The sequence below is a fragment of the Rhinolophus ferrumequinum genome, chromosome 7 (genome assembly GCF_004115265.2).
Source record: "Rhinolophus ferrumequinum isolate MPI-CBG mRhiFer1 chromosome 7, mRhiFer1_v1.p, whole genome shotgun sequence".
Taxonomy (NCBI): Eukaryota; Metazoa; Chordata; class Mammalia; order Chiroptera; family Rhinolophidae; genus Rhinolophus; species Rhinolophus ferrumequinum.
Genome location: NC_046290.1, coordinates 99,566,323 through 99,583,772, shown reverse-complemented (window position 1 = coordinate 99,583,772; position 17,450 = coordinate 99,566,323). Strand labels below are relative to the sequence as shown.

The window sequence follows — 17,450 nt, the reverse complement described above, 5'->3', positions numbered from 1 at the left end:
TGGGTTTCTGGCACAAGCGTTTGGCTCCTCACCAAGATGAGAAGTAGAGAGAGGAGCTGGTTTGTTGGGAGGGATAGTCAGATTGCTTTGAGATGAGTTGAGTTTGAAGTGTGTCTGAGATGTTTAGGTGGCAGTGGTTACAAAGGTCTGGAGCTCAGCTCACATAGCACCTGCCTCCTCACGTTTACATAGCATGAAAACGTGGATTTCTTGGTTAAAACCTATAATAGCAGATAAAATTGTGAGATTTGGATGCGGAGCACAGAACAGGCAGAAGATGGCACCAGGGGACGTCTACAGAGGCAGCAGAGGAAGAGAACCTCGAAAAGAGGTGAAAAAGGAACGGTCAGAAAGATGAGAGAATCAGGAAAGAATGGCAGTGTGGAAGCCATGAGAATAGACAGTGTGCAGGAGGGAGTGATCAGCAGTGTTAGGTATCAGGCAGGGCAGAGCAGGGCAGGAACATCCACCACAGTTGTCAATATGGCGAAAACAGGTTTGGTGATCACCTGGGACAGGAGCTGAAGTGCCGCGGGTTAAGAGGTGGACGGAAGAAGGTAGGGATGATAAAAGTAGGCTTGGTTATGAAGTCGGGGGTGTCTGTAACCCTCCTCCCAAAACTGGAGCCTCCAGTGTACTTGGTGTTGATCTTACTCCAGTGCTCAGCCCCTTGGGTGTAGGAGCAGAGGCTGGCTTGTTGGCTGGGCCACAAGGTGGTGATTTTTAGGGAGCAGCTGTGAATGTTTTGTTGCTAGAAGACTTGCAAGATCCGTTCTCTTGCTGTAGGAACAGTGCAGCAGGTCCGAGCCTGGCAGGATAATGACTGCTCTGTGAGCTGAGTTCCGTTGCTTTAATTGATTTGTAGTTGAGATGTTCGTTTACTCACTGTATCTTTTTTCTGTTCCTGCTCTTTCTAGTCTTTATTTATATTGTTGGATGATGGTTAAAATAAATTTTGGTTTTGGGAGGGTTCATATTTTCCAGCTCACTTGGGCCTTTAGAACTGCTTGCTGATATCACCTCTTGTCCCCTCTGTTGATTCTCTGCAGCTTTTAGTCCTGTCGACCCTTTTCGTACCCAGACCTCTCAGATGGTTACTTCCCTTCTGCTTCCCTAAGAAAACTATCCACAAAGAACCCAATTCTCTCACCTCTCCTCAGATCCGCTCTCTTTTTCCACATTGCTGTGGTCTCATTGGGAGTATGGCCCCTTCACTGCAACCTTGGACCCTTTTTCTAAGGGTCTTTCCCTCTCTCGCCTATAATTTCAGCCTTTCCACATGCTTGTCTCCTTAGCTGGCAGACATGTTCCAGTCTCCTTCCAGAACCTACGCTCTCAGGCTATAATTGCTTTTTTACTTCCATCCTGTCAAGAGGTTATTTTGGGCTGCAAGCTGACCCACAGCCACCAGGAACAGCAAAGGTCAGTGTCCGACACAGCCAGCCTTTCCTGCACAGCCTCCTGGGAATGTAGTGTGCCCTCAGACCTTGCCACCTGCCTCCTCAGAGCTCTATCCCCTGGCTTTGTGCACCCAGGGGCTGCCACAGGCCCTACCGTGTCAGCTGCTTTTCCTGGCGCCTCACTGTATGTTCCTATGGCCTAGTCTGTGGTTGTTGGCCCTGTAGGTTCCACAGTCCCCATGGCTTATTGTCCATTTGGCCCATCTGTTCACCTGGCTCAGCAGTGCTGGTGGAAGGAGGGTATGGTGGAGTGCCAGGTTTGGAGTGGGGGCAGCACTGGCAGCATTCCTCTCCACCCCAGAACGTCCTCCAGGGCTGCTCAGCTTGCAGTCATGCAGGAGCCAGTGTCCCCGTGACTCAGCGGGCGGGAAACTCCTTCATGGGTGGCTCAGATGGTGGCTGTGCCATCTGGTGAGGAACCAAGGCCACCTCTGTGCAAGGAAAGACATCATGTAACTTCAGCGCTTCTCAGTAAATGCTTTAGCCACATTAACCTGAAGTTGTAATTCACACCCATATTGGGTATCTTCCTGATGCCCAGACCTTTAGGCACTTTTCATGTAATGGGTAGAAGTACCTCCCTAAAGCATTTTGAAGTAGGGGAGTATCAATTTATGAAACGAATGGGGAGGAGGCAGCCCTAAGGATCTTACCGTCCTTTAATTCCTCAAGAATTATAATTCTGTACCATACTGGTCTTTGCTTTTAATACCATGTTTCCCCGAAAATAAGACCTACCCGGACAATCAGCTGTAATCCGTCTTTTGGAGCAAAAATTAATATAAGCCCCGGTATTATATTATGTTGTATTATATTATATTTTATTATATTTTATATTATACTATATTACACCTGGTATTATATTATATTATACCCAGTCTTATATTATAGTAAAATAACACCGGGTCTTATATTAATTTTTGCTCGAAAAGACGCATTAGAGCTGATTGTCCAGCTAGGTCTTATTTTCGGGGAAACATGGTAAGACATCAAATTAGGTTTGGAAGGAACTTTGACCTTCCTAAGAATTAAAGTTGCCAAATTATTTTGATGGGTCTTTATTAATCTCCTTTAAGTATTTAATTTCTGTCACTTGTTATAAATGAAACATTTGTTGTCTGCCTTTTCCTTTCCATCCTTTGCCCACATGCCCCTCTCAACCTTAGTCTTCCCGCCAGTCTCCACTGGATCAGTGGTCCAGGACAGAGACCCAGGCACACTAATGCCTCCTCTCCTTGCCCTCTCCCCGTTTGTCAGCTTTTCCGTAGTCTTTCACAAGGATCTTCTGAAACCCCTTGTACCCCAAGCACAGACTCCTTTACCTCTGCTTTTGCGTCTCGTCAGGCAGAAGTGGAAGGTGCCTTTTGGACTTCCTCATAGGTTGTCTCTTCGTACACCAACCAAACCCAGATTTGCTTGGGTGCCAGAAAAACAACTTTGTTTGAACGAAGGATATCAACAAAGACAGTACTTTGCAGTACTGTTTGCACAGCAGTTTGTTTAAAATATGAGGGGCAACGAGGAGGGTGAATTTCAAAAGGCTGATGACATTAGAGCCAAATTAAAGGGAGTTTTTAGGTCAGAAATTACCATTTATTGTTTAGAGAGCCTGATGCAACCACTCATGGTTCTGAGAATTCCTAAGCTGAGTGAATAGGTCATATTGTGACTGCCTCACTGAAAAGTGACTTGAGGCCAGTGAGATCTCATTGGGGTTAAGGATATTTTGGGACCCTTAATATTTTGATTTTTGTTTTGTGAAATTTGATTTTATAATTTCAGTTCATCTAAATTTTGTGTTCTGTCTATGCGATGTTTGACTGTATTGTTGACTGTTAGGGAAGTTCAGCGTTGTAGGTTTCTCTGGGCATTGTAGTGCACTTTTGTGAATTTTTTGTACTAAAAATGTAGAATAAAAACTATTGTGAAGATTTGAATAAAATGAAGACATTGCGTTACAGAAAAAAGAGGTTATTTCCTCCACAGTTATCCCTCAATGTCCACAGTCCAGCTGTCACCACGATGTCGTCCCCCTGAAGTGCTTGCAGGTTACTAGTGCCCTCTTTGGCAAATCCAGTGATTCCGTACTGTCAGCTTGCTGTCCTCTGTGCAGCATCTGATATTGTTGCTAATCCCTGTTCTGAGCTCCTCCTGTGGCTTTCCTAACACCACTCTCCCGTGTCTTCTTTTTTCCTCTCTGCTCCTTCTCATTTCCCTTTGGCCCATTAAAGGGAGGTGCTTTATGGTGTTGTCCTGGGTCTTCACTTACTCCGCTGTTGGTGTCTGGGCTCTGATATCCACTGTCAAGGTTTCACATAACTCCTTGCTAATAAATCCAGCTCTGTCTTTTTCTTCAGTTTTAGACCAAACTAGAACTAAAACTAGACAATGTGCATGACAGAAACCTTTTCAGTATCGTCCAAAAATACCACAAACTCAAACATTTCAGTTAATATATTTTCCCCAAACAGACTACAACGCTGACAGTAAACCTTGACTCTTCCCTTTCCTTCACCCCTGCCCCACCGAATCTGGGCAGCTGTCAGGTTGACTGACTGTCCCTGAGGGTGACCAACGGCATTTCATATGTCCAGACTCTCGTTGCCATCCCGCTGCTGCCGCCCAAATTCACGACTTTGTTCTCTCCCCTGAGCATTCCAGTCTCTGCCACCATTTTCTTAAGTCTTCCAGAATTGCTACAAGTGTCGGCCCAAGCATGGTAGTCCTTTCCTTGGTTGCCCTCCAGTGTCTCCAAAGTAGCATCCTGCCTGTTGGTGGTCAGGGCCCTTTGGAGTCTTCGCCCAGATAACTTTTTCAACCTTGTGTCACAGCTTCTCTAGGAGCCATTTCCTAAAGCTCTCTGAAGTTCTGTACTGGTGCTGTTCCTGCTCTGACTGCCCGTTCTTTTTTATCCTTTCCACCCAGAAAATCCTTCAGAGCCCAGTGTAAGGTCTTCTCCTCTGTGAGGTCTTCATCTTTGAGTCTAGATGTTTATGGGTTTACGAGGAGTAGAACTTGACTATAACTTCCTTAATAATGACTGCCTTTTATGGAGAAATTATGGTATGACAGCTCGCCTTATGTACACTGTGACTACTAGAAGCAGATGGTTAAGAACATGTGCTTTGGGGGTCGAGTCCCAGCTCTGCCATTTACTAGCTCTGTAACCTTGGATAAGTTATTTACCATCTCAGTGTCAGTTAAGTCTGCGGGTTAAATGTGCTTGCCTGATGGAATGTAAGTGACACATGGTAGCTGCTGCCACTATCCATGATAAGATTTTCATCCTTCCTCACTCTTGTGAGATAGTAAATACATTATCCTGCCTGTTTTACAGATGATGAAACTGAGGCTCAAGGAGGCTGGGTAACTTGTGCTGCTTCTCCAAATACACAAACAACTCTGGGAATTGTGGCTGACTCATCTTTTTATTCTAGAATACCTTTAAACTCAATAAACTATTTAATTGAATTGAAAGATGAATCTGGAGCTCCAGTGTCAGATTGAGAGAGAAATTTAGAAGTTATTCCTTGCACAGGGGTGGCAGTTGAAGCCATTCTCTTTTAAGTCCTGTCATCTTTGAGAGTCCCAACATTTCAACCACCCCTTCTGCAATGAGTTGTATATGACAGATGGTAATTATTGTCTTCAACTATTACTTAAGTGTTTTGTACAATTTGCTTGTATTTGCCTTGTGACAGATGGCAATTATTATCTTCAACTGTTACTTAAGTCTTTTGTACAGTTTGCTTGTGTTTGTCATTTGTCTTTTCCCAGCTGGATTGTAAGCTCTTTGAAGGCAGAAGACTGTACATTATCCTACTTTACGAGTACCTGCTATAATTTGAATTAAAAAAACATTATTTTCTTCACATTTTCCAAATGAAATTTATTAAAGCTGCATTTCTGTGTTTGCTCCATTTCTTACAATCCAAGCCTCTGTATCCTACAGGATTCTAATAATTCTAATACACATTTGGACCCTTGAGTAAGTCCCTGTTCCTGTTCCCATCCTGCCATCTTATACTTGGAGGAACTGAGGGCCACGTTCCAAGTCGTCCTCCCCTAACAAAGTGTTCGCTGAACAGCGTGGTCAAGACTCAAGATCCTCAGAATATAAAACTTAAGTGCTTTGTGCTTTTCTTTTGACAGAGCTGAAAAACTTCAGCTGCTGAATCACAGGCCTATGACTGCTGTTGAGATCCAGCTGGTGAGTGAAGGAGGCCTGTACTTGGGGGCGGTTTCTGGGTATGAGACGTAGGACGCATGAGGAAGGCTGAGAACAGACAGCCAGGAACTGACATTTCTTGAGAAGACTGCCGGACCACCCCATTTTATAAGTGAAAGGAAACCTCACCAATTTGATACGAGTTAGTATAGACCTAGGGAAAGTGGAAGACTGGAGGAAATGTGATTCCTTCTATAGGATTTGGGCCTGTGACTTGGTAGCGATTTATCTCCCCTGATGTCCTCCCCATTCTGGCCAGTGCTTCCCTGTAGGGTTATTGCCAACCCAGATGTTGCATAAAAACATTGGATTCAACATGACTCTGGTGTAAATCACCCCCCACACCCACCCTTTGACCTACTCTTCCTGAGTTCTTTTCTTGGTCAGTGGAGCATCTGTGCACTTTCCCACGTGCTCTCTTTCTCTCTCACCCTACTGGCCCAGTCTCCCAAGCCAGAAACCTGGAAGCCATTGTCTTCCCATTATCTCGTATTCAGTTAGTCTCCAAGTTCTGCTTCTGTCTCCTCTTAGTCTTTCTTCTCTCCCTGCTGCACTGCGTTACTTTCTGTCATCATTTCTCAGCTCAGCTCTTGGAGTTACCCTCTCACCATTTCCCTGCCCCTGTCTGGCTCCTCCAGTCTATCTTCTACAGCACCCCCATAGTTCACTTTCTAAAACCACACATTTGATTATCTTGTCTCCCTGCATAAAACCACTCAATGGAGCCTCATTGCTTTGGAAGTCTAAATTGCAGGCATGGCACAAAGCTTCAGAATTATGGGAGGCAGCTGGGGTGGTGTAAGTGGCATGTGAAAACGAGTCCCAGTAACAGACTGAATGGGTGGCCGCATCGGCACACTTGGCAGTTTCCTTCCATTGTACATAGCAGAGAGCATCATTAAGCTGCATGTACTAGGCAGGCCATTTAACTACCAGTAAGAAACTGTGGCTGGAGAATTAATACAATGAGAATAAAACTGTTTCCAAAGTCAGTTTTAGAAGTACAGCTAAATACAGCTCTTTGTCAAATTTTCTTCAGAAAAGTATGGAAGAAAATGGGCCAAAACACCTTGATCTTTAGAGTTGCTTAAAAACAAACAAACAAACAAACAAAAAACATTTGAAAGGTCATGGTATCTCCCCTGCCAGGTAAGTAAAGGGTGATGGGGTATATAATTTTTGACCAGAACTTACTGTCTTTGTGGTGGTGTTTCTACCCTTCAAAATGCATTCAAAATTAAATTAGAAGAATTCCTTCCACAAAGCGTGCCTTTCTGGGAGAACTGGCCTTTAGACTACATAGAGATTCCTGTTTGTACCCTCATTCTTCTGATGCTTTCAACTGTTGTGGAGATTCCACTTAGAAAAGAGAAAACAGAACAGCCAGAAACTAATCCATGTCCCTCTGGGTTAAAGATCACATGTCATGTCTCTTCTTCCAACTTGAATCAGCAACATATGTTATTCGTGACTTAATGACAGATGGAGAGAAGAGATGCAGAAGGATTAGCGTGATCTCATCCCAGAGCCTGTAGAAAGCTCTGTCATTGCCTGGTGAGATAAGCTGCTATGAAGAGCGCCTGCTGTATGCCAGATGTAGTGTGGGCTTTGTATATGTTGTCTCTAATGCCCTCACCGTAGTCTTGGCCAGTGAGAGTCTGATTCAAAAGTCTAATTGTGTCCCTCCAAGCCACGTGCTTTTCCATGGTGAGGAGAAAAATGCGTGTGGCGTGCCATCAGACTGTTCGTTCTCGTCTTCTTTCCTTGGTAAAAATGGTGTATGTTGTTTCCCAGTAGTTGGACCATTCATAGCCAGATTTTTCCCAGCCTGGGATTTGACTGTAAAAGATACCAAGTCATTTACCAAGGCTTGTAGCAGTATATCTTCTCACCAGAGCGAGATAAGAAGTTAGGTTTTCACATAGAGCAGAAAGTGCAAAGGACCTGAGAATTTCCCCATGTGAACTTAACAACCATTTATTCTTCCTGAGTCCAGAAGTAATCCCAGCATCTAACATTTGTTACTATTTAGGTTTTGAAGCTGAAGCCTCTCTTTTCCAGTTATACCTCAGCTATGATTTGTTGTGATTCTCAGACGCATAGGTGACTGCTATCTGTGGAGAAATGAGGAAGCCACCCAGCCTCTGTGACTTCTGCCATCCCCTGTTGTGTTTTCATTTGGGACAGTTTGGGAGCCCTCTAGTCATTAGGACAGTGAACCCCGTCATCTCACAGGCCACTGTTGTGAACAGCACTACCCATCTGTGCTTATGAAAATTTAGTGATTATAACAGGTCTTGAATTACAGAGTTTTATGGCTTAGAAAACACTATAATGTGTATTCTTATTTGGTCCTTACTATGGGCATTACTTTCATTTTAGCATGTTTCCCTGAAAATAAGACCTAGCCGGACAATCAGCTCTAAAGTGCCTTTTGGAGCAAAAATTAATATAAGACTTGGTCTTATTTTACTATATAAGACCGGGTATAATATAACAACACAACACAACATAACATATAATACCGGGTCTTATATGATATAAGACTGGGTATAATATGATATAATATAATAGTGGGTCTTATATTAATTTTTGCTCTAAAAGACGCATTAGAGCTGATTGTCCAGCTAGGTCTTATTTTAAGGGAAACACAGTATATTAATGGAAATTGAAATTTACAGAGGTTAAGTGAACTGTTCTGGGTCTAAGAGCTGAAAGTGTTGGTGGCTATTAGATTTTGAGATGTTTTGAGGAAAGCAGGGGGTTAGGCTTGGCAGCATAGAATGAGAAACAACCATTTTGGGAATACACCAGCTCAGTTTGGCAGCCCCTGGGAATTGATATAATCTTTGTATATGATTAAAAACACTTATCATTTATGTTGACCTCGTGCAAATACTTTGGATTTTTAAATTTCATTTGCCTTTCTATTCTGAACAGCTCGAAACCTTGGGTATCTGAGAATGTTGAGATGGTGTTTTGCACTTTTTTATTTGGGCTCTGTTTCTTATGTATTGGGAATAAAAGGTGAAGAATAATATAGTTATTATCATTTACCCTTGTGATCTAAATGGGTTAGTAAGTTTTTGGTTTCTGAAAGTTTCTTTTAGCATATATTTCATTTTGCTTGATGCAGCTTAGGTTTTCTTCCTGTGACTGGGACTCTTGGCTTGAAAAGAAAAGTTCCTGTCTCTGATTATCCCTGAGGTTTCTGTACTAATCAAAGCTTCTTTTCTGCTCTTGGAGAATTTGGCAAAATAGAAAGCACATAAGCCCTGTTACCAAGAACACACCTAGCTGACACCTAATCTTAGTGTTGCATCTGCCACATCCAGAGATGAGGATGTAGGAAGGTGGACTGTTTGGTGTTCTATAAAAGAAGGCCCCTCAGAGGTCAAATAACCAACTCCTTTCAACCAGTGGGCTCTAGTCTGCATCTGTGAGAGGAAGTGACAGAAACCTCCTGCTGGAGTGTGTGGTGTCCTAGAAGGAGTTGGGATGCAGAGGCAGGAGGCCTTTCCCTGCTTGCTGTGAGGCCCAGTGTTCCTGGGACAGGGAGCCTCTACCTACCTGTAAATTGTCCTGACTTGGTATGCAGCGTTCTCGAGAAGCTGGTCGCTGTGGTTCCAGTAAAGCCCCTGGTGAACTGTGGGCACGGTACATCCTGGTGGGAGTTCGGCCCCGTTCTAACAATGGCTCAGCTCTTTACTCTCTTCTCTGCCACGGGAAGCAGTTCCATCAGTGACTGCATGTGCCAGTTATTCAGACACGTGGAGACATTCTTCTCAGGTGGAGATGATCTTTTTTCAGGATTAAACCAAACTGGACATGTCCCTCCTTCCAACTCTTTTGTTCTTTGGAAGCAGTCTGTTTGAGATTACTGCCTTTTACAAACCCCACTTTTGCATGTCTGGTTTTTAAAATGGGGTTTTGAGAGTTATTTCTTGTTCAGTAGAGAAGTTTTGCTGAACCTTTGAATCTTTAGAAAATGGTCAGTTATTTCCCAGCACGGTGAGATATAACTCCCACCATCAGCTCACTCAGGATCTCCTCACCCTAGAACACCCAGGGCTGTTCTCTACCGTGTTTCCTTGAAAGTTAGACCTGCTGGACCATCAGCTCTAATGTGTCTTTTGGAGCAGAAACTAACACAAGACCCGGTATTATATTATATTATACTCGGTCTTATATTAAAATAAGACCGGGTCTTATATTAATTTTTGCTCCAAAAGGTGCATTAGAGCTGATGGTCTGGCTAAGTCTTATTTTCGGGGAAACACGGTAGTTCTGGAAATATCTTAGGACTGAGATATTAAGAGACCTCTTCATTAAGAGACCTTTGTTTCGCCAGGAGTTTGCAATATGATCTTGGATGTGTCACTTGACTTCTTTAGCTTCTGTACTATTTGTAAAGTGAGACAGGCTGATTTCAGTATTATAAGCTTAGCCTTTCATCTTTCTGTACTTAAATATGCCAGGATTTCTTTCTAAAATTCCTTTCGGTCTTAGTTGCCAGATGTCAGGGATTGCTGTGGGAAATGCCAGAGAGGACCGTGGACACCTCTAGCTGAGAAAGCTGTTTGTGAGAGACGCCGATGCCACCAAGTGAATGTGCAAGCAGCCGACTGTCCGCACACTGCTTTAAAAGGTGGTTGGCTCTGCGTTACGTTTGTATTCATTAACACCTTGAGAATTGGAGGCGAGGTGGAGAAAACTGGCCTATGACTGTGGCTGTCACCTTTGTGTTCAGATTTCCAGAGCCATGTCAGAAACCAGACTGGTGAGGCAGTGTGGGATTGTTTCCCAGCTGTCACTCGTCGCACTCCTGCTCTGCCTTCCCCGGAGGGGACTGAGGCCCAGTGACATGCTAGATTGGAGGCATGGGAGTTGGGCAGGCCTGGCCTGGAATTCTGGCTTTGCCCCTCGCCAGGGCTGCTGGGGGTGGGGAAAGACTAGTATAAAATGCAGGGTGCAACGCCAGGCCTACGAGCTCCCACAGGGCTGTCATGAGCGCCGGGGATGAGTGAGGGTTAGGGAGCTACAGAAGTCACCTGGCGCACAGCTGTTGATGCAGTTCCTGACTTACAGGTATGCTGGCTGTGAAATACAAGCATGTTTAAAGCATATTTTACTCCCCAGTGGTGAGTTTTCTTTGCATATACAACATATTCACATACACACGAGTATAGAACTATTAGGGTTTTCTTTTTCTTTACAGAAATTTGCTAACCTGCAACTCTTTTGTTTTCACTGCCCCATTTTGAGCTGTCGCACTGGCTTACCCTGGATTTGAGCTGGCTTCTCCCTCCTGTGAAACCACGGTAGAAAGGAGCTAGAGACCTGAGGTGGCTCAGTTGGCCCCGAGCTCTGTGCCTAAGAGGCTGGGCTGGGACTGGGACCCACATGGGTGGCCCAGTCTCTGAGGCTCATTGGTAACCCCTGGAGGGTTTCTTTCCTTCCACAGATGGTGGAAGAGAGTGAGGAACGGCTCACAGAGGAGCAGATTGAAGCACTCCTCCACACTGTCACAAGCGTTCTGCCTGCAGGCCCTGACACTGAGCACAAGACAAATACCAACTATGATGGGACAATGGACGAAGAGGACCCTGCATAGAAGAGCACAGCTGGCCCGTGCATCTCAGGACGTTGAAAGGCCCAGCAGCCATTTTGCAGACATCGAAGATTGTTTTGTTTAGTTTTACCCCCTACGCCAACAAACCATTTCATGCTTAGTTGGATAAATCCCCAAAATAAGCCTTTCTCAAAAATAAGCTGAAAAGAAATACTTTGCCTCTGGGAGAAGAAACCTGGTGAAGATAGGCTGAGGCTGTTGGGACAGAGAGCTAAAGAAGAGAGGACAGAGTCAGAGAACAGTGACTGTGGAATCCTCTGGTAAAAACGTTTCTTCCCTGGCCTTTGGCACAGCTGTGGGGAAGTTCCTGTACACAGCTGGTAAAATATTTGCATTGCTTTGGATGAGCTGTGTCCTCATTAGTTTCATCTGCTTCCCTAGGACTTTCCCAAGCAGGGGCACAGAATGCTGTTGGGGTGAGAGCCAAGGTGTGAGAATCCCATCAGGTGGTTAAAACTCGCAGAGCAGCGCCTGGTTAAAATGAGCCACTCGGCTTGCCTTCAGGAATCTTCCTGGAGACCAGCAGAGGTCAGAAAAGAACAGACCTGGCCCACCCGCTATCAGGCCTGAAGCCGCCCCCACAGGTTTTGCTTACTGCTCACTCAGTCTCTTGTTAGGATGCAGCTCTTTCCAGCTGCAGGAGGCGCTTCCAGCTGAGTGACTGGCACCCGCAAGTCACACGGTACTGGATGCCTTTCTAACTGCCCTCATTTCCTGCCCCACAGGAACCCAGGGCAGGCACTGCCTGTGGAGACCTGCTGAGCTTCATTTGCATAATGGGCAAATCATTTGAATCTTTAAAAAGGGCACAATTATGTACCTCTTTTCATAGAATATGTGAGAACTAGAGGTTGATTAATAAAAATTTGAATTTGTTGGCTGTTGCGAGGTTGGTTCAGTTAAGTTTAAACTATTAGGATAATTAACTCCATGAAGAGTTTGTTAATACTCAAGCATTGGAGAGTTTAGTAGCTCCAGATACCTGGTTTCCTTTGGTCCTAGGAATATTGCTAAAAAATCTAATTTCTCACATTCACTCTGCTCCCTATTTGGGGAAGAAAATGCCCAAAGACATTAATTTTCCAAATTGTTACTCTTTTTGTCATATGATAACCTATTTTTAGTGCTGCTGTTAATTGGATTACTTCCCACTTGTGATTCCTGGGTTTTCATGCTCTCTTCCTCCTCCCCTCCCCTAAATTGTAATTATGTCAGTTTTAACCTCATCATCTAAGGATCAAGGGAGATCTGCTGCTGGCAACATTGAGATTAACAGGACATTTATTTTTACATGTCTCTTGAGTATTGGGAGTTTTCTCAGGGGCCGTTGATTTATTAGTCAAGGCAGACATGTACCTGTATATTGTTTCATCGTAATCTTGAGTGTGTTAGATGCTTTTGCTTGATGTAAATCCACCAATAATAAATTGTTTCCAGGTGACAGCCAACTTGTGATATTTTTATAAATCTTTGAAGAGTTTGTTTTGCCATGGATAGAAAGAAATAAAGTGAAATCTGACTTAAAGTTTTGGTGATGAAAAACACCCAATCTAAGAGAAAACTTGTAAGAGTTTATTTGAGCCAAACCGACAATTGCCGGGAAGCAAAATCTCAACAGATTGAAAATGCTCCACGAAATAGCTGTTTACATTTATTTTATACATAAAACCAAAGGAGGAAGGTTACATGAAATCCATTGGTGATAGATTAAGTGGGTGGGAGAAAGCAAAGTGGGGGAAATCACTGGGATTGGATTAAAGTACATTGGAGAGACAGGTCCTTCTTTTACATAGGTGGGTGCAGGATAGTTAACAGTTTGCTTTTTACAGCACATAGAGGTGGTAATCAGGAGACAGCATAATAATGAGGAATTTTGCAGTTTCTAGCCCTGGTGCGGAAAAAGGATTACTGACATTCCAAAGATGTTATCTTAGGTGCAAAAAGACAACAGATAGGCCCAGATTAACTTTATGAAGGAAGCTAAAGATGTGACTTCCTGCCATGGCCCACTTAGTTACGAGATTTTTTATGTTCACGCCACCTTATGTGGTTATTTTCAGTCTCCTGAGCTTGTCAAGTTTAATATGTGGCCCCTTTACTGTCCACAGTTTAAAATGTGTGATTTAAAAAAAAAAAAAAAAAGGTGAATCTACTTAGAGCTGAATTCTGTGTTGGGTTTCAGAAAGATTTTCAGTTTCTGTGTTTGGGATATGAAGGCAGACTCAGTTTCTGTAAACCAGGCAGGCTCCGGATTACTTCACCTTTATTAGAAACGTATTCTGTGTAATATTTTTGTCACATTAATAATAAACATTTTAGAAATGTTGGCGAAAAAAGATTCAGCCTATGAGAAAGCTTATGAGTTTATTTGAGCCAAACTGACGCCAATTGCCGGGAAGTAGTCTCAACGGATTGAGAAAATGCTCTGGAAAATGGTGGTTTGCAGCTTATTTTATATGTAGAATCAAAGGTGGAGGGTTACATGAAAAACATTGGTGGTAAATTAAAGGGGTGGGAGAAAGCAAAACCGGGAAATCTCTGGGATTGGATAAAAGTAAATAGGAGAGACAGGTACTTCTTTCAAATAAGCACATACCAGTAGGTGGATACAGGATAGTTAATAGTTCACTTTTTACAGCACATAGAGTCGGTAATCGGGGACAAGAATAACAGTGAGGGATTCTGTAGTTTCCTGTTCTGGTCACTGGGGGCGAGGGAGGGATTACTGACATTCCAAGTGTTACAGGATTCTGGTGCCCCCGGAGATGTGGTCTCACATACCGGAAACTGGGATGCCCACTGGCTAAGGCAAAAGGCTCTTGTTTTTATACTTTTTCTTGTATGCTTGTGGAAGGGAGCTGGTGCCTTCTAATGGAGTCTATCTATCAGATTTGCTGTCTGTCCAGCCTAAAGGAATTTACAAAATAACCCATTTATCATGCTAACTAACCAGTCTCACAAGGGCATATTTTCCTAGATGCAAAAAGACAATAGACTCACTTAAGGTAGAGATTGACCTTTGTCAAGGAAGCTACAGGCCAAAGATGTGACTTCCCACCATAGCCACCTTAGAAATTTTTATGTTCACGCCATCCTGTGTGGTTATTTTCAGTCTCCTGAGCATGTCAGGTTTAACCTGCGGCCTCTTTTCCATCCACAGAAATAAAAAGTCAACAATTTACACAAGAAATTGTTAGGCACGACCAGAGGAATGAGTCACAGGAGACCAAAATTAGTCTATTAGAATTTATTTGGTGTGTTTGAGCTGCGGGAGGTCAGGCTAGAAAAGACCATAACCTCCCCAAGCAAAAAGGAGTATGGAGTTTTACAGGAGTGGGTAAACGAGGTTGTTTCCCCTTCAGTGCTTCAGAGGGTTTTCGTTGCATTGTCTCTAGCAACCAACGGTTTCGGGACATGACCAAGCCCTCCGGCTCCACACCCTGCCCCCCAGGCCTCTGTCCGGACTGCCCAGGCCCACTGATCACAACCCCTAGGAGACAAAGTCTACATTCCAGGTGGGTTCTCCAGGCCTAAGGCAAACACAAGCCGGCAGGTACAAGGTACAGAGTAAGACAAGATGGCTTTTAAGATAAGGTTCCTGTTCCTGGCCTAAATATGGCCTGACAAATCCCCCCTCTGGGTTTGGTAACTATTCTTAGGAAAAGGAGCGGTGGTCAGTCTTCTGTAACTGTTTTCTGCTGAGCAGGGGCGTGGATCAGGGTCCCTAATTAGAGTTTTGGGTGAGGGGGATGTAACGGTGTTCTTGTAAGAGCATGGTGAGCTCAGTTGGCGTATAGTCCATGAAGTCCCCCTGTCAAAGGCCAGTTCCCAGGCTGGCACAGTGGCCGAGGTGGTGGGAGTACCATGCTCCTAATGCCAAGGTTGCTGGTTCGATTCCCACATGGGCCAGTGAGCTGCACCTTCTACAGCTAAGATTGTGAACAATGGCTCTCCCTGGAGCTGGGCTGCCATGAGCAGCCGGGGTCGGCGTGTGCTGCCAGGAACGGCCAGTGGCCAGTGTGAGCAACCGGCAGCCATCGTGAGCAGCCAGTGAGAGCTTCCATGAGATGCTGTGAGCAGCTGACCGGCGACTGAGTGCCTCAGCTGGGGGGAGCGTAAAACTCATAATACCGGCATGGGCCAGGAAGCTGTGTTCTACACAACTAGGCTGAGAAACCACAGCTTGAACGGGAGTCGTGGGGGACGCAGAAAAAGGGAGCGGGGGGGAAAGGCCAGTTCCCAGAAACTTACCCAGCACGTACCTGTGAGGTCTTGTTACTCATGTGATCTGTTGAGAATCTAGGGAAGCCAAATAATTAAGACCTGGCTAAAAAGATGGGGGCTACCCCTAAAGCCTTGGGGAGGACTGTCCAGGTTAATTTGATCAGGATCAGTCCAGGTAAATGCAAACAGGTCCTGGGAATCGGGTTGTAGAGGAATAGCAAAGAAAGCATCCTTAAGGTCAAGGACGGTAAAATATTGAGTGTTGGGAGGTATGAGGGATAAAAAGGTATACGGATTGGGAACTACAGGGTAGAGGGGAATAACTGCCTCATTTATAATTCAAAGGTTCTGAACACAGTGTTATGTCCCATCCAGCTTCTTGACTGGGAGAATGGGAGTGTTGTAAAGGGAAGAAGCAGGGCAGAGAATCTTCGCCTGGAGAAACTTAGATAGTAGAGGTTTGAGTCCCAGGAGGCCTTGTGGAGGAACAGGATATTGAGCGTTAGTGGGGAAGTGCGTGGGATCTTCGAGCGAGGTAATAAGAGGTGGGTGGTGAGTGGCGATAACGGGTTGGGAGGTATCCCGTATTGAGGGGTCGATGTCAGGTGGGTTAGAAGGGAAGAAGGGGTGGGTTCTGGGGGGACTCTGCTAGCAAACTGAGAAAAGTGGTAGCGGAAGAGGGTATATAGAGTAACGGTGGAATGAAACTTGGAGAGAGTGTCCCTCCCTAAAATAAGAGTGGGACAACGAGGCAGGACTAGGAAGGAATAAGTAAAAGGGTGTCCCTCTATGGAACATACAAGAGGTGGGGTATCCATGGGGTGAGAATGTATCCCATCGACCCCCACAATCTAGACGAGAGAGGGAGAGAGCTTGCCCGAAAATTCGGGGAGTGCCGAGTAAGTGGCCCCCCGTGTCTAGAAGGAAAGAAATGGCCTTACCGGCAACGAGGAGAGTTACCCGAGGTTTCGTCATGCATATGGTGGAGGTGGAAGCCTGTGACGGGACTGGGCCTCTTCAGTCTTCATCAGTGCCGAGGATCCCCAGGAGGGAAAGATTAGTTCCATCTGCTGGTGCCGTGGCAGGCTTTTTGTTTGGCCAGGGCCACGAAGTGGATGTTCCTGAGGCTTGAGGGGTTTGAGCACAAACCGACTTCCAGTGGCCACCATGGCCGCATAGTGGGGGAGGCTTAGTAGGAGGCCTTGGGTTAGGGCAAGAGCGGCTCCAGTGTCCTGGGAGGCCACATTTAAAGCAGGCACCTGGTTAGTTAGGCTGCGCAGATAATTGGGGTCCCGGTTCTTTCCTTTGGGGCCGGCCCAGCCTAACAGCCTAGGAAACTGCTGCAGCTGCCATCTATAAGGCCTGAGTATGGGCCTGTCTACTCTCCTTGTCTTGATTGTTGAAGACCTTAAAGACCAGTTCTAAAAGATCTGTTTAGGGGGGTGTGAGGACCTTCTCTAGTTTCTGAAGCTTCCTGCGAATATCAGGGGCCGACTGGAAGACGAATGCATGGCTAAGACAGCTCTGCCATGCAGAGTATCAGGATTACTGTTAGTGTACATTTATAGGGCCTCTGAAAGGTGGGAGAGAAAAACAGCTGGGTTCTCCTGGTGGTCCTGGTAGATTTTCCTAACTTTTTCATAATTGACAGCTTTCTGAATGGCTGCCTTCATGTCCTGAAGGAGACAATTAACCATATGGTCCTCCTTAGGTGGTTGGGATTGGGTTGGGGGTGAGTCTGGTAATTCCAGTTAGGATCCTGTGTAGGAACGGCCGTCTCCCCGGGGGGACCAGGTATTATTATTTTGGCGATGCATGGAGTCTGCTATTTCCCTAGCTTTTCGAATGATACGATCCTTTTCATCCGAGTTAGTACATGTGGAGAGAATAATATAGATGTCCCGTA

At 44.9% G+C, this 17,450-nt stretch overlaps 2 protein-coding genes across 4 annotated transcripts in view; both read left to right on the top strand.

The window, feature by feature from the left end:
• The window catches only part of CRCP (CGRP receptor component), a 35,555-nt gene extending 22,792 nt beyond the window's left edge, over window positions 1-12,763 (top strand). For 2 of the 3 annotated variants that reach the window (XM_033110670.1, XM_033110671.1), the window contains 2 exons: window positions 5,613-5,670; window positions 11,153-12,763. In XM_033110670.1, coding sequence (XP_032966561.1) covers window positions 5,613-5,670; window positions 11,153-11,302 — 208 coding nt within the window. In that variant the 3' untranslated portion in view covers window positions 11,303-12,763. Of the gene's footprint in view, window positions 1-5,612; window positions 5,671-10,197; window positions 10,337-11,152 lie in introns of all 3 variants that reach the window. The other variant, XM_033110669.1, reaches the window with a different exon arrangement.
• LOC117025083 (DAZ-associated protein 2-like) lies at window positions 253-2,055 on the top strand. The gene is given in 4 exon segments (XM_033110839.1): window positions 253-496; window positions 1,405-1,520; window positions 1,604-1,661; window positions 1,664-2,055. Coding segments are annotated over 4 exon segments (630 nt in total). The 3' UTR covers window positions 1,876-2,055.
• Window positions 12,764-17,450: the final 4,687 nt, after the last annotated feature.